Source organism: Pararge aegeria, chromosome 5 (assembly GCF_905163445.1).
Source record: "Pararge aegeria chromosome 5, ilParAegt1.1, whole genome shotgun sequence".
Taxonomy (NCBI): domain Eukaryota; kingdom Metazoa; phylum Arthropoda; class Insecta; order Lepidoptera; family Nymphalidae; genus Pararge; species Pararge aegeria.
The window spans coordinates 18,258,430-18,273,428 of NC_053184.1; the positions used below are offsets into that span (position 1 = coordinate 18,258,430).

At 36.2% G+C, this 14,999-nt stretch overlaps 1 protein-coding gene across 1 annotated transcript in view; it reads right to left on the reverse strand.

Annotated features, from left to right (window-relative positions):
• Nucleotides 1-2,117: 2,117 nt before the first annotated feature.
• The window catches only part of LOC120624026 (proton-coupled amino acid transporter-like protein pathetic), a 38,268-nt gene continuing 25,386 nt past the window's right edge, over nucleotides 2,118-14,999 (reverse strand). Inside the window, exons 8-10 of the mRNA XM_039890334.1 lie at nucleotides 11,668-11,880; nucleotides 6,243-6,412; nucleotides 2,118-3,361 (exon numbers count right to left, since the gene is read on the reverse strand). Of these exons, the coding sequence (XP_039746268.1) occupies nucleotides 3,084-3,361; nucleotides 6,243-6,412; nucleotides 11,668-11,880 (661 nt within the window). The 3' untranslated portion in view covers nucleotides 2,118-3,083. The remainder of the gene's footprint in view (nucleotides 3,362-6,242; nucleotides 6,413-11,667; nucleotides 11,881-14,999) is intronic.

The following is a 14,999-nucleotide window of genomic DNA, read 5'->3' on the forward strand; positions in this document are numbered from 1 at the left end:
GGTAGCTATACGATGTTTGACTCTTGTGGTAAGTTATATTCAATCAAATAAAACAATCACACTATTTATTAATATTTTAAAATCATAAAAAAATTATAAGTAAGTAAATTATTTATAACTAGCTGTTGCCCGCGACTTCGTCTGCGTTTGATTTTGTTTTTTTGAAGTGGCATTAAATTTAGTATTCAGTATCGCTAAGCCTTAAATGCTGCTGCTGTCCGCTGAGAAGTTCTGTCCTCTATCTCCAACCACAGTTTGGGCAAAATTTAACATATATAGCACAAAAACAATTATTTAAATCGGTTATAATTTGTCGTAGTTATGGCGTAAAATCGTCAAACACTTTCATCCCCTCTCCCAAAGAAACCGATCTTAATGTCGGGATATAAAGTATCCTATATTACTTCTAACACTTCCAAGGATATGTGTACAAAGTTTCATGAGGATCGGTTTAGTAGTTTTTGCGTGACAGCGTAACAAACAAACTTACATTGACATTTATAATATTAGTAGGGATAGGGATAGGGATAGGGATTCCTGAGAATTTTTTCCTGATAGTTCAGTTCAATCTTGTTTAGTATTCGTATGTTATTGTTTTAAAAATATTACACTACTAGCTGTTGCTTGCGACTTCATCTGCGTTGGATTTGGTTTTTGATGTGGCAATCAATTAAATTTTAGTTCTAAAAAAAGTATTCGCTAAGTATCGCTAAGCCTTAAATGAGGGGTTTGCTGCTGTCCGATGTGGAGTTCTGTCCTTTATCTTCAACAACATTCATCATTTACACAGTGTTCTGGCAAAATTAAATACATATTATAACCTCTATTGTACAAGAGTAATTATTTAAATCGGTTATCATTTGACGGCGTTATGGTGAAAAGTCGTCAAAAACCATCTACCCCTCTCCCAAAAGAACTGAGCTTAATTTCGGGATAAAAAGCATTAACCTATGTCTTCTGGATTATGTTGTCCCAATCCTAAACTTGTCTTGCAGATTGCTTAAGGCCGCCTAAGCGACAAGGCCGCCTTTCGAGTTTTGGTTATGTCTGTGCTTTTCTATTCTCCTTTTACTTTTTTCTTTTTAATTATGTGAAAATAAAGAGTATAATATTAAATGAATTGTCATCGTTAATAATCTCTGACCGCATAACCAACATTGTTCAATAGATAATGTACATTTTTTTTTTAAATAGGTAGCTTAATTCTTTTGAACAGTTCTTTTTTTAATTATATTTTTTTTCTTGAAAAATCTTAGTTATGTGATATTGGAGTCCATTGATAAGTTGCATTAAATCGAAATAAAACAATGTCACTATTTATTAATATCTTGTAATCATTACAACAAATACAACCAACTAAATTATTTTCTTATTATTTTTAGAGTTCACTATAAAAATATAATATAATAAAATATAATAAAATTTAGGTTCCTTAGTACAAACGAAACACCATTTTGTGTACTGCTCTCAGCGTAATTATATTATTAATACTGTAAATTTTAACATGGCACGACTGGAAAGTTTGGTGAACTACATACCAATTAATCTTTACATATATATTTCTTGTGTGCGTGTGTATGTCACTGAACTCCTCTTAAACGGTTGGACCGATTTGAATGCATTTTTTGGTATGCGTTTGGGTGGCACCCTGGATGGTTTAGATTCACGAATTAGCGACAGATGCCGCTGGGGTCCGCCAGTTATATATAAGTATGTATACTTACATTTATGACATTTTATATATAATCGAGTCATATAGTAACGTTATTGAAATAGAGCAAACTACGTTGTAATAAATATGTAAGTTTACAAAACAATCTTTAGGGTAAAAGACAAAAATAAGTAACTTTTTCTATTCTCGTGCAAGTAAGCCCTGCTTGTAAGTGAAGATGCAAGATGGTAGGGCTAAGCTGTCAGGGTGTATGGCAGTTCTAATAAGCCCATACCCCTAATCGCTTTTGGCGCGACAACGTACCGGACGCTACATCGCTTGGCAGTACGTCTTTTTCAGTAACGTAGCTACTAGCCACGACCGAAGCCTCCCACCAGACCGGTCCACAGAAAATTCTAAAATTATATTTTCAAAATGGCCCCTGCCGGGAATCAAACCTGGAACTTTCAACTTAAAACCACAGCGCTCACCGCTAAAACAGGGAGGTCGTCAAACTTCATTAATGATAAATTTAACTCGGCGTCACACAAGCGTCAATAGCGCTTCAAACTGTATTAGCAAGGCTGCAATGGTATCGCGTATGTAGCGCGTTTTATTTGGATCTGACGAGCGTGAGAACGGCGTCATATGCATAATGAATAAATCTACATCACAATAACTTATACATAACTTACATGTACATATATCTTAATTAATTACAACTAAATAACATAACGCGAAACTAATTCGGTTGAAAAAATTGACTGATAGGTATTCGGGGTAAGGGTGAATTCCTTAACTGAGACTTAGATCTCGTAACTAAGGACCAAAAGGTTTTGAACCTTTCCCTTAAAGTTTAATCGGTATAATTCAGCAGTAAACTTTATAAAACTAACTTCTGAAAATGTTACATTTCCACAGTCCAGGAGCCAATCTTAAGATTGCGGCATATTAATAACTTTTTATTTCAATTCTAAATCCATGTATTAATTCTTGACACTCTTTCCAATATACCTGAGTTAAATAAACATTACTCGGGCAGTTTATTTTAAAATACAAATCGAGTATTAATTACGAGCGTTCAAAACTATCCCGCACTGCGAAAAAAGTCCGTACAATAATTTTTTGCTGGCAGTTCTGTATCATTTGCAATCTTATAGAGAAACATCACTTGGGATTTACAATTAGCACGAAAAAAATATCTGTAAGTTAAATTCGTGTAAATATTTTGTAGTCCATTTTAGAAGTGAATATGTTCCGTGAACTCCATAAATCTGTGAATTCGCGCGGAAATATATTTGCAGTGCGTGGTAGTTTGAATTCAGAACGCGGAATTTAATTCGAGTGCAAACCTTTCGACCTTTGCCTTTTCCCTATGGGCGAGAATAAAAATAAAAAATTAAATCGCGGGAATGAATATTTATACATCTGATTACGTTAGCGTTTCATTCTGATGAGTGATAACATCACCGCTATTGTCATGGATCATCTCCATTATTGAAACGTACGAACCAGATACCAAAGCGACGATAGAGATAATCATGATGATGGCGTTTTTGATAAGTACATAGTTACATCTGCCGAGACCCCGGTCCCAGCGGTACACTGTGTCAATTAACGCTGGAATGAGGAGGCCTAGGGTGGAGAAAAAGATGGCGCCTACCAGACTGATCACTAGCTCCAAATTGGGGAATGCGACAGCAACCGCAACTGCAAGAAAACGCACAAAATAATGACAAACAAAAAGCATCGGATTAAGGCTTATAAAACTAACAAGGGGACTTTTGCAGTCCATGGCACTGCATTTACGTGGGAAACTTAAGAAAATAAAATTCTTAATCCTACTAACGCACAGAATAATCAAAAAAAAAAACAGCATAGGGCTTATAAAACTAACAGGAGGACTTTTGCAGTCCATGGAAATGCATTTACGTGGGAAACTTAAGAAAATAAAATTCTTAATCCTACTAATTATAAATGTGAAAGTATGGATGTCTGTTACTCAATCACGGAAAAAACAGCTGAACGGATTTGGATGAAATTTAGCATGCATGCTGGCTTTGACATGGAAAACAACATAGGCTACCTTTTAATCCCGATTCCTTAAGTAGTTCCCGAGGGGAAATTGAAAACTGTTCACGAGCTAAGCCTCGGGCAGAGAGCTTTGAAATTCGGTATGAATGTCACCTATGCTATGGAAAAGGACATGTATTTTCTATACCGATCTCTCAAATAGTTACCCAGTTGAGATTAAAAAATTCTGAAGTCCACGCAGACGCGGAAAAAAGCTATATTATAAATGAGAGAGTGTGTTTGTGTTTGTGCTTGTGTTTGATTTAGGACTTCTAGTTAGTTGAAAGGATTGGAAGTAACATAGTTTACTTTTTAACCGAGGAAAAGAAACGGTTTCTACAGTATTTATAAAAAAACTGTAATAAACGCGGTCGAAAAACGAGGACATCGGCTAGTTAAATAATAATTTTAATTAGTTACATATTTCTGCACTCAGTGACCTGTGTCAACTTAAACTCAGTCTTTTATACTTTATAGATAGATAGATAAAGTTATTATTGCACAAATTAAAGGAGAAAGCAAAAAATATATCATGAAAATTAAGCTTAATTTGATAAACTCCGCGAAAAGCGGGAGAATCTGTATGGTGTAATTTATAATTTCTTCAATCCTTATACTCCACACAAAACAGATCTTCGGCAATGTACCCTCTACGCACGTTTCGCTCCGAAACCGGAGCAACCTCAGGAGATGTTGACTTTACAATGAATAATTGTTGAGACTTAACAATTATTCATTGAACAATGCATATTTTTTAAGACTTAACAATTATTTATTGAACAATGATTAATTTTTAAGTGGGTATACACAATCGCATTACTAGAAACGGTCATAAATTAGTGATATCAGCATAATATCGTCTTAGGAAAGTACAGAAAACCTTTGTGGGACCGAGTATATGCTTTTACAACATGATACCGAAGGTAATATTAGATTTACCATAACATAAGTTAAAAGAATGTATACAAACAAATTTAATACATCGAGGTTACTATACTATTGATTAATTTCTTAATGACAAGGTTGCCTGGAAGCCAGCCGCTCCGCTTTCATCTCACACAAGATAGAACAATAATTGTTAAATTGTAAAACTATGTTGGAAAAGAGCAATTGCGCCGGCTTCGTCTCTGCCTGCCTTCCGAACTGGTGGTAGAGTCACTACAAACACGTTTCAAAAGTTATATAGGCTTATATTAGGCCGACTTGAAATAAACGAATATAGAACTTTCAATCAAGTTGGCAAAGTAAATATATCTAAGAACGTAAAAAACCGCATTAAAAACGGTCCAGTAGACTTCCAGGAAAATGTTAGGAGAGAAACGCATATCATACTGTACCCGTTTTGTAGTGATCAAAAATAACATATATTAATATTTCAATATCTTAACATTTATGTGATTCAACCAATATAAATAAATAAATATACTACGACAATTATACATTATCACTATATCGCCACCTAGCTCGAAAGTAAGCGTAGCTAGTGTAATAGGTACTAAGATGATTGATGATTATTTTTATGAATAACTAGTTGTATCCTGCCACGCTTCGCTGTGGTACATTTTTATGGAATGGTTGACACATGAGAAACAAAACAAAGAATACATTACATATGTTAGCGAGTGTTTTTCTCGCTTTCGGCAGGTGGCACGGTCACTAATACATCAATCGTTAAAAAAACTGTAGTTTCGCGGTCGCGGATATGTGACTAATGCAAAAAATAGATAAAAACAATCCTTGATGCGGATTATATATCATGTTAAAATTTCAGCTCGATCGGTGCAGAACTTTTTGAGTTTTTGAAGCGTACACAAACCAATATAACAGTTTTATATATATAGATATACATAAAACACAATAGGCATATGAAAATCCAGACGATAAATAACATTCAACCTCGAATCGAACCTACAAACTTGGATTAGAAACGGTCGCCGCCACCTCCGCCAATCGGCCGTCAACTACTACAGTAAGATTGTACTCTACTTATCTCGTCATTGCGTTCATAAGAGAGACAATGTAAATCTTCGGATTCGGAAAGGATTAATCATGTTAGAGAAAAGAAAATATTTCCCTTTACAACATTAATTTTCCTTATTTATATTTTTATTGGATTACGAAATTTAAAAACAGTTCCGTGAAGACTTTAAACGCACATAATTTAGAAAAGTTTGAGGTGCGTTCTGGGATTCGAACTCGGCCCCCCGAAAGTGAAGTCGAGATCCTATCACCGCTTCGTTATTTATAGAATCTTTATTATTTACAGAAGAATAATCCTTAAAAAAAGAAAATAAACTTTGAATTTACAGCGTGTTATTTAGTTACATAGCTTAGAAATTAAACATTTATATTACTCGACGGGTGCGGGAGTGTTTGAGTAAGGTATCCACGTGACCAATATAACGTTACGAACTCTTAAGTTAATGAAATTAATCCGCGGGGTACCGCTTGGATATTATATACACAAAATGTAGTAGGTACCTAAATAGAAAGTGGCCTAAGGTATTCTTTAACTTACCGACAATAATGATAAGAGAAGTACGAATGCCGACTTGTATGACGTTCTCGAATCTGTCCGACTTCCTTTTGGCTAACAGACGGTTGACTTTTTCCATGGGCACGTAGAACTGCAGGGCGAACGACAGATAAATGACCAGTGCCATTAACAGCTTGGCTCCTTGTGCAACCCTGGAATGCAATAATTATTCATCATCATCTTTATATCAACCTATTACCGGCCCACTGCAGGGCGCGGGGCTCCTACCACAATGAGAAGGGTTTATGTCGTAGTCCACCAGTGACGTGCACTGGGTTTCTTACCAGGGTAGGAAAATTGCATGAAACGGCAAAAAAAACCTCCTGTACGGGTTATATATCAATTTCAGGGTAGGCAGTGCTTTTGTGCATCTATGAAGCGCACGCCACTGTAGTCCACGCTGGCCCAGTGCAGATTGGTGGGCATGCAAATGGTATTTTAATTGCTTAGAACGCGCATGACTTAGAAAAGTTAGAGGTGCGCGCTGGGATTCGAACTCGGCCTCCCGAAAGTTTAACTGAAGTCGTAATTATATCAAACCGGAACGTTCCGAACTAAATCGTTTAGAGGCACATCTTTGCCAGTAAAGTGGTAACTAGCCATGGCACTAGACCAGACCCTGCTGGTGGAGACCTCCACCTTAAACCACAGCGCTCACCGCGGCGCCAGAGGGGTCGGAAATCCGATTTGAATAACCGAACTTCAACCGATTTATGTCCATTGCTGGAATTAAGTCTTTTGGAGGGAATCATAATCCACGTTCCTGAGCCGCTTGTTTTCAGCGGCTCGCTTGATGTCATCTATCTACCTCGTCTAACAACGCTGCGACCCAACTTCCATCGGTTCTCCGAGCTATGCGCCTTGCATTGCCATTTTAGCTTGGCGACACTTTTAGCTATGCCGGCAACTTTGGTTCTTCTACGAGTTTCCTCATTCCCATACTCCAAGCACAGAATTAAGAACATAGAAAATACGTGTATTAATATAGAAGCATCAAAAGCCACTACACTCTAGTAGTGCTTCTCGAATAATCGGTCAGTCACTTCATTCATTTAGCAGTTGGAAGAAATTATTTTACCTCCAACGTTCTAAACGTTTGCCATAAAATGAAGAAAATTCCGCAGGTGTGAAGTGAGATTTTCTCGGGAAGTCTTCTCTGTTTTTGGACACAATGCACTGCATGCAATAATGGAGGATTCTGTATGTTGTTAGTTCTGTTACTCCAAGCATAGCTATCTCCATCGCCCGATAAGTGACCCTGAGCATTTTCATGAGACCCATAGTTAGTATCCACGTTTGAGATCCATGTGTCATTACTGACAACAAGCAATGTTTGAAGACTTTGGTGTTCGAACAGTTCGTGTAGCAGCGAGCAGTCGTTAAATAAGTATCAAATCCTGAAGTCACCATGACTTTTTTTTTGTTTATGTTTATAGACGAGCGCTTGACTGCAATCACACCTGATGGTAAGCGATGATGCAGCCTAAGGTGGAGCGCGCTTGCCTAGAAGATGTCTATTCAGTCTTGATTTGAAGGTACTCAGGAAGGAACTGGGGAAAATGGAAGCTGGAAGAGCATTCCAGATCCTAGCGGTGCGGATCAGAAACGAAGATGCGAAGCGCTTCGTACGCGTCCGCGGTATATCGACCACCTAATGACTGATCTAGAATAAATGACAAAATTTATGCGCCCTTCACGATCTTAAACGTGTTAGGTGACTGATATTCTCCAAATGCGAGCCGAACCACTCGTATTTTATAGACATGTTATGACTTGCAAAGGTCACAGACGCAAGTTTTACTTTTTAGCTAGATTAAAAATGTAGAAAATTGTTTTCTTTTTTTAATCCTATTATTACAAAATAAGGATTAGAGAGAATCTTTCCTTTTACATTATCATAATGAAATAATTACCCGGATGCTATTATTTCCTTTATCATTTTCACAATGAAAATTTAATTAAACTTTTCGCTTAGATTTATTCGGTTAAGCAATAAGGATGGTGCAATGTGGCAGATTAAAAGAGAGTTTAATGGGTTTGGAATTAGCATTACATTTCTACTTTAATATCTACAGTATACTGCCTCATAATTTTACCCAAGGCAACTTTGTAAGGGATATATTATGTGATACAATCTAAGGTAATTGTAGCAGTGATAACCTAGTGCTTAGGGTTGCGGTATTCCTTTTGGACGGACTGAGTTCGATTCCCGGCACATCTAGTATTTCGGAGTTATGTGCATTTTTAATTTAAGCATTTAAAATATAACTAGCTTTAACGTATTGGGAGCATCGTATGGAAACTGGCATGCCTGAGGATTCTCTTCTCCATAACGTTCTCTAGGTGTGTGAAGTGATACACTTCTGCACACAATCTGCACTTGTTCAGAGTGGTGGACTATGGCTTATACCCACTTTATTATAAGAGGGGAATTGTTGCATAGCGCAAAGTACCAAATGCATATATGTAAATTAAAACTATCTGAATGAATAAATCAATTTATTTCATATACCTCTACTTTCTAAAACCCTAATAAAAGGAGGAGGTTAAGAATGTAGAGTTAAAAATCCCTTTTTTTAGTACTTTTGTACTGCAACTTCAAACTTATCCTTTAAAACTATCGGTCTAAATGGGACTGTATCTTTAATTAAAACTAAAAATGGGTTGTCTGTAAAGTCGGCTTACTGACGATAGTTGAACGTGACAACGTCGTAAGAAAATACTGATGGAATGGTTGCATTTTTCAAAAGAAAATATTAATTATTTGTTTGATAGGTATTATCGTTGCTATAAACAATTGACACCACATTCACTTTTCACTGCACTTCATCCTTGCCGAAAAAATGTAAATGTATTATTGTATAGAAGCTGTCCTCGCGGACGCATCGCTCACTCAAGTAGGAGAGAGACAGATGTCGAACGCGGAGGCCGACTGTGCGTCTTTGTCGCTCGTTCCGCGCTCTCGCTTGCTACTTCAAGCCTTGAATGGAACGCCTCCGAGCGAGGTAACGCCGCATACGTCATGTTTTTTGTGTGCAGCCGACTCCATTGAATTATAAGACGTTGTCACGTCAAAAAGGATAGACGAATTTGCATGCAATATTCGTTTTCTTCGAAATTTAATTAGGAGGTGCTAAGGTGTTGTAAGTAATTGATAAAGATATTTTCAATCTCTCTTTCTATTTGTGATAAATTTTTTTTATTTTTGTTATCGTTTGGGGATATTCAACACTATGCGTGGTGATATTTAAACTACATCTACTTGTCTGTTCGACTCAAACTGCATAAGTACCTATTATTAATACTAAAAAAAGGAAACGTAAAATATGTACACTGAAATAATACGGTAAAGAGTGTATATGGGCTATCTAAATTCATTGTCGCTTTTACAATATATGTGATGTTTAAGTATTGATAGAGTTCTCAACATTGATTAACAGCCAGCGATATGTGGCACGAAATTGTGTTGTATGGTTGTCATCTTGGGTGTTTCAATGTTGAATTAAATATCGTCAATATTGAAGTTTATGTATATTTATTATACTTTTTTTAGTGCTAGCAGTTGTCCGTGACTTCGTTTGCGTTAGATTTTTTTTTATGTGGCATTAAATTTAGTTGTAGATCTAAAAAAAATTAAAGTATTCAGTATCGCTAAGCCTTAAATGAGGGGTTTGCTGCTATACGCTAAAGAGTTCTGTCCTCTATCTCCAACCACTGTTTGGGAAAAATTAAACACATATTATAACCTCTATAGTACAAAAATAATTATTAAAATCTGTTATAATTTGTCGGAGTTATGGTGTAAAATCGTCAAACACTCATCCCCTCTCCCGAAGGAACCGAGCTGGGGATAAAAATTATATGTCGGGATAAAAATTATCCTATATTACTTCTAACACTTCCAAAAATATGTGAACAAAGTTTCATGAGGTTAAGTAGTTTTTGCTTGAAAGCGTAACAGACAAACTTACATTGACATTTATAATGTTAAAAGTAGGGATAGGGATATATATTTTCAAATTTACGTTACGTGTCACATGCGTTTTCAATTAAATTATTAGCCGAATGTGAAAAAGCTCATCCGGGAAAGAACTACCGCATCGCTTATTTCTAACGCCAAGGTGCATTGCTGTGTTCTAGTCTGAAGGCGTGGTTGCCGGTGTAATTACGAGACAATGATCCTTAATACCTATACCTAAGGTTGATGGACACCGGACGACATTTTGTAGGACTTGTTCCTTTTATGCCCCGCGAAGCTTGTGCCGTAGGTGTTGTTGTAGGCGTAGCTTGTGTAATGGGTACTAAGATGACTGATGAATATTTTTATGAATAATATACATAAATACTTAGAATATACATATAAACACCCAGACACTGAAAAACATTCATGCTCATCACACAAACATTTTCCAGTAGTTGGAATCGAACCCACGACCTTGGACTCAGAAAGCAGGGTCGCTGCAAACTGCGCCAATCGGCCGTCAACAGTGACAACTATTAATAAAATCCAGCTCCTTTGCAATGTACAATCAGCATTACATTACGACTATAGCGAACCACGTGGACAAAGTTGTGGGTACAATATGAACAGTTAGAAAATAAAAAGGAAATGCGGAATACTAATTTACTAAGGAAATATGGAATTCTCAGTATTCCAGGAATCCTTTCTAATGCGGGTATTTTCTGTCAAGTAAATTATTACCTACCTGAAAACATCTCTGTAGAAATAATATTTGAAAGAAATCTTTTTACTGAAAACTCTACATCGTAGATAAAGTTTTATTTACTGAGACAGAATTTGTGTGAGGCTTTATCGTACTTATCTAACACATTTTCAATTTTCATATACACATACTTTGATTTTAATATTACAAAATTAAAGGGTACTTCTACAACCATTTGTTATGTTTAAATTAAGTACATGTTTTAGTTGGTAGCAAATAAGTTTCAAATCTACGATATAATTAACAGATCACATAAAATGGACCTCAATTTTAAATATTTATTGTTTTATTCATTAAATTAATTATATTTTTATATTTTCTCATTAAACTAACGACTAGGATTACAAGGGTTTCCCTAAATTTATAATTCTGTAATTTATATACCAACTTATACCAAATAATGATAATATATTATATACACCACAGAGCAACTCTTGCGAGTTCGTTTAAACTAAAATAAAACAGATCTCTTCTCTCAGCTATGTCGTTAAGAGTGCGACTCGTGCACTAGATAGTAGTAAATGTGTTTGTTTCCTTAACGCGTTAACTAAGCAATCAACTTGACTTTAGGCATATAGTTAGTTGAAAGGTTTATCCCAGGAAAACAAACGGTTCTCACGGCATTTGTAATAAACACTTACAAGGAACGCGGGCAAGAGCCAGTTAACAAATAAATATCTTACCATTGATCCTGGGGTAGATTTAGAGTGATGCTTCCCTTCACAGCATCTCCGAACTGGACGTAACCGAAGAACCCAAAGACTCCGTATAAAGAGATGACGATGACCATCGCAGTGTTGAGTACTCCAGGGCATCCCAGGAACTTCTCAGGGTGAGCCATTTCATTCTCTACTGGCATAACAACGCCGATCCCTTCCATGGCGAAGATCACCGTACTGGAATCATTGAATAAAATGTTTAGAACTAATGCTCCAAACAAAATGCCCTGCAACGCACGCGGTATGCGAGATACCTACTTTTTTAATAGTTATGATTTACGTACAAACCACATGGCAGGGCACGCAAGCAACATATCTAAGTTAAGTCTCATCATCATTAAATAAACCCAATACCGGACCACTACAGAGCACATATCTCTTCCTACAATGAGAAGGGGATAAGGCCGTAGTCCACCACGCTGGCCCAGTGCGGATTGGTGGACTCCACACAGCTTTGAGAAAAGGTTTTCAGGTTTTCTCACAATGTTTTCCGTCACCGTTGAAGCAAGTGATATTTTAATTACTTAAAGCGCACATAACTTAGAGGTGCGTGCTGGGGTTCGAACTCAGCCCCCCGAAAGGGAAGTCGAGCTCCTACCCAATGAGCTATCACCGCTGCTTAAGTCTCATGTGCCTGTAATAACACCGGCAACCGCTACCTTCAGCCCAGAGCACGGAAATGCTGCTTGGCGGAAAAAATAAGCGAGGCGGTAATAATTCTCCGGACGACCTGTGTCATCGACAGCTCTACTCTATACTCACCTATAAAATAAAGATTAGAAGTAGAAAGATTTCGTTTTAAACCTAGCATTCTACTAACTATATATGATATTCTGCAACCAGTGGTGTAGAGTGTGACGCAGAGTGGTGTCCTCTCTAGGGACCCATTCGATCCGGCAATGTGCATTTTACGATCATTTTCCCTAGATACTTGGACCATTTGAGATGTTAAAATAACTCCATGACTAAACTAATATTTTATAACATCTCATCATTTCCAGTATTTTCCCACAGTTGGGCATGCGCCTCCTAGCAGATAGGGATTTAGAGCTGAATCCACCACGCAGCTCCAAGTCGAGTTGGCGGGCTTGAATGATTATCAAATGTTAGTGAAAATAACCAGAACAATCGGCCAAGCTTGCTCAACTAGTCAAGGAGGTCACCCACGCCATTTTTTAAATTCTAAGTATTCCCAACCAACTCTGTCTCACTATCATTTGTTGCCATTTATGGGCCCTACTTGAATAAATATATTTTCGATTTATTAATTTCTTGATAGATAAACTGAATAAACCAAAAAATAAAACAGGAGTTTTAATACCCAAAGGATAAAAAAATTATCTCAAGGACTATAAAAAAAATTAAGTATAATATCAGGCTGTCATAATTAAAAAAAAAAACGATCAAGTGAAAGTCAGACACGTGCACTAAACCCTACTTCCAAGAAGCATTAATTAATTTATCTTCATTTATTACGTAAAATTTTTCGACCGCCTCAAATATAAAACGTAAAACCCTTTTGTTTTGACAGTAAGAATAATTACTGCTTTCTAAAAAATCTGTATTTGAAATTACACTAAATTTGAAAAGTTTTTTTAAACTCTAATTGTTCTAGGTTTTTCCCTCAGGGGTTTAAAAAGTTAAAATGATATAATAGGGAATAAACTCGGTTAGGATATAATTTTTTTAAGATAAATAAATTTACTCTCGAATCCCAGCACACACCTTCAACTTTTTAAGTTATGTTATGTTCTCAAAGGTGTGTCCCTCAATCTGCACTGAGCCAGAGTGGCGGAATATGGCCTTTACCCCTCCACATTATGGGAGGAGACCTGTGCCCTGTAGTGGGCTGGTAACGGATGCTATGATGATGATAGTGAAAAAACTCGACTATCATAAAATATAAATAAAATAGAATAATAATTATAAATGAAGCGGTGATAGCCTAGTGGTTATAGCTTCGGTCTTCCTTTCCTGGGGATCTCATGAAAAAATATGATTCTTTTCATTTTTTGCAGGTAAATATACAAATATTTGTCTTATTTATTTTTTTATTTTATTTTTGAAGTTATGCTTCTTTTGGCGCGTTAGGGAAAAATGGTGAGACTAAATTTTTACGATGCGCGCACACCGTCACAAAAAACCGACACCATGAAGTTAGCTATAGTCAATAAATTTTAGTTTTTCTAAAAAGGTCAACTGTCAACAGTTGACTTTCAATAACACATTCTTTCTTTTTTCTATTTTTAGTGTTGTTTTTTCTACAAATAATAAGGCGAAAGATAAAATTTTAGAAAGATTTTTATCTCGTTACGCCAAAGCAGCTATAACAGCTATAACACACAAGTTTTTATTTTATTTTTTATTTTTGATTTCTGTTCAAATATACTAATTTATGCTTCAATATTATTTCGTAATTCGGTTATTATATGTTGTATATTAAACGTCACTTGACCCAGTAACCTTTCTTATAAACTTTGACCATCCCATTTATGGCAATATTAAATATTCAACAAGAGAATCAAATTTATAGATTTCGTATCTTGTCATCGTATTTGCAACAAACTTGCCAAATTATCGTATTTTTTTTTTATAATACTTAGCAAAATATTAATTCGAAGTACGTGTTTGTTTGACTATCGGTACAATATCTAAATACACACCATGACTGTTATTTACCTAAACGTTTTTTCGTTTTACTTTCGCAATAACATGTGTTTGTTAGCTCAAAATATAACATACGTTTATTAGACTTTTTTGTGGCAGAGTTCGTCCCGGGAAGTACCTACTACCGCCATGCTTATTTCTGGCGCCAAGCAGCATTGTTTCAATCCTGTTTCGGTCTGAATGACGTGGTTTTTGGTGTAACTAAAGGCATATGAGGTTTAACACCTACGCCTCAGGTTCATAGACACAGGTTGGCATATTGCAGGACGTGTTCTGTGCATTGCAAATCCAAATACAAATTCAAAAATGTTTTATTCATGTACACCTTATCACAGGCACTAATGAAGCGTTCATACATTTAACACGTTACCAGTTATGTAAGTGATAGTTATAACTGCATTTGTTATCTTAAAAGTAAAACTAGGAGGGTTCCAAACGCGCCCTGGTCTAATAAGAGCCCACAACAAACTTTTTTTTTAGTGTCACCATCACACAGTCGAGTTAATAATTACGTGATTAAAGGCATATGGTTTAACACCTTCGCCTTAGGTTGATGGACACAGGGTGGCATATTGCAGGATATACCCTTTAATTTAGCTATGAAGATCAAGCAATTAATACCCAAGCTT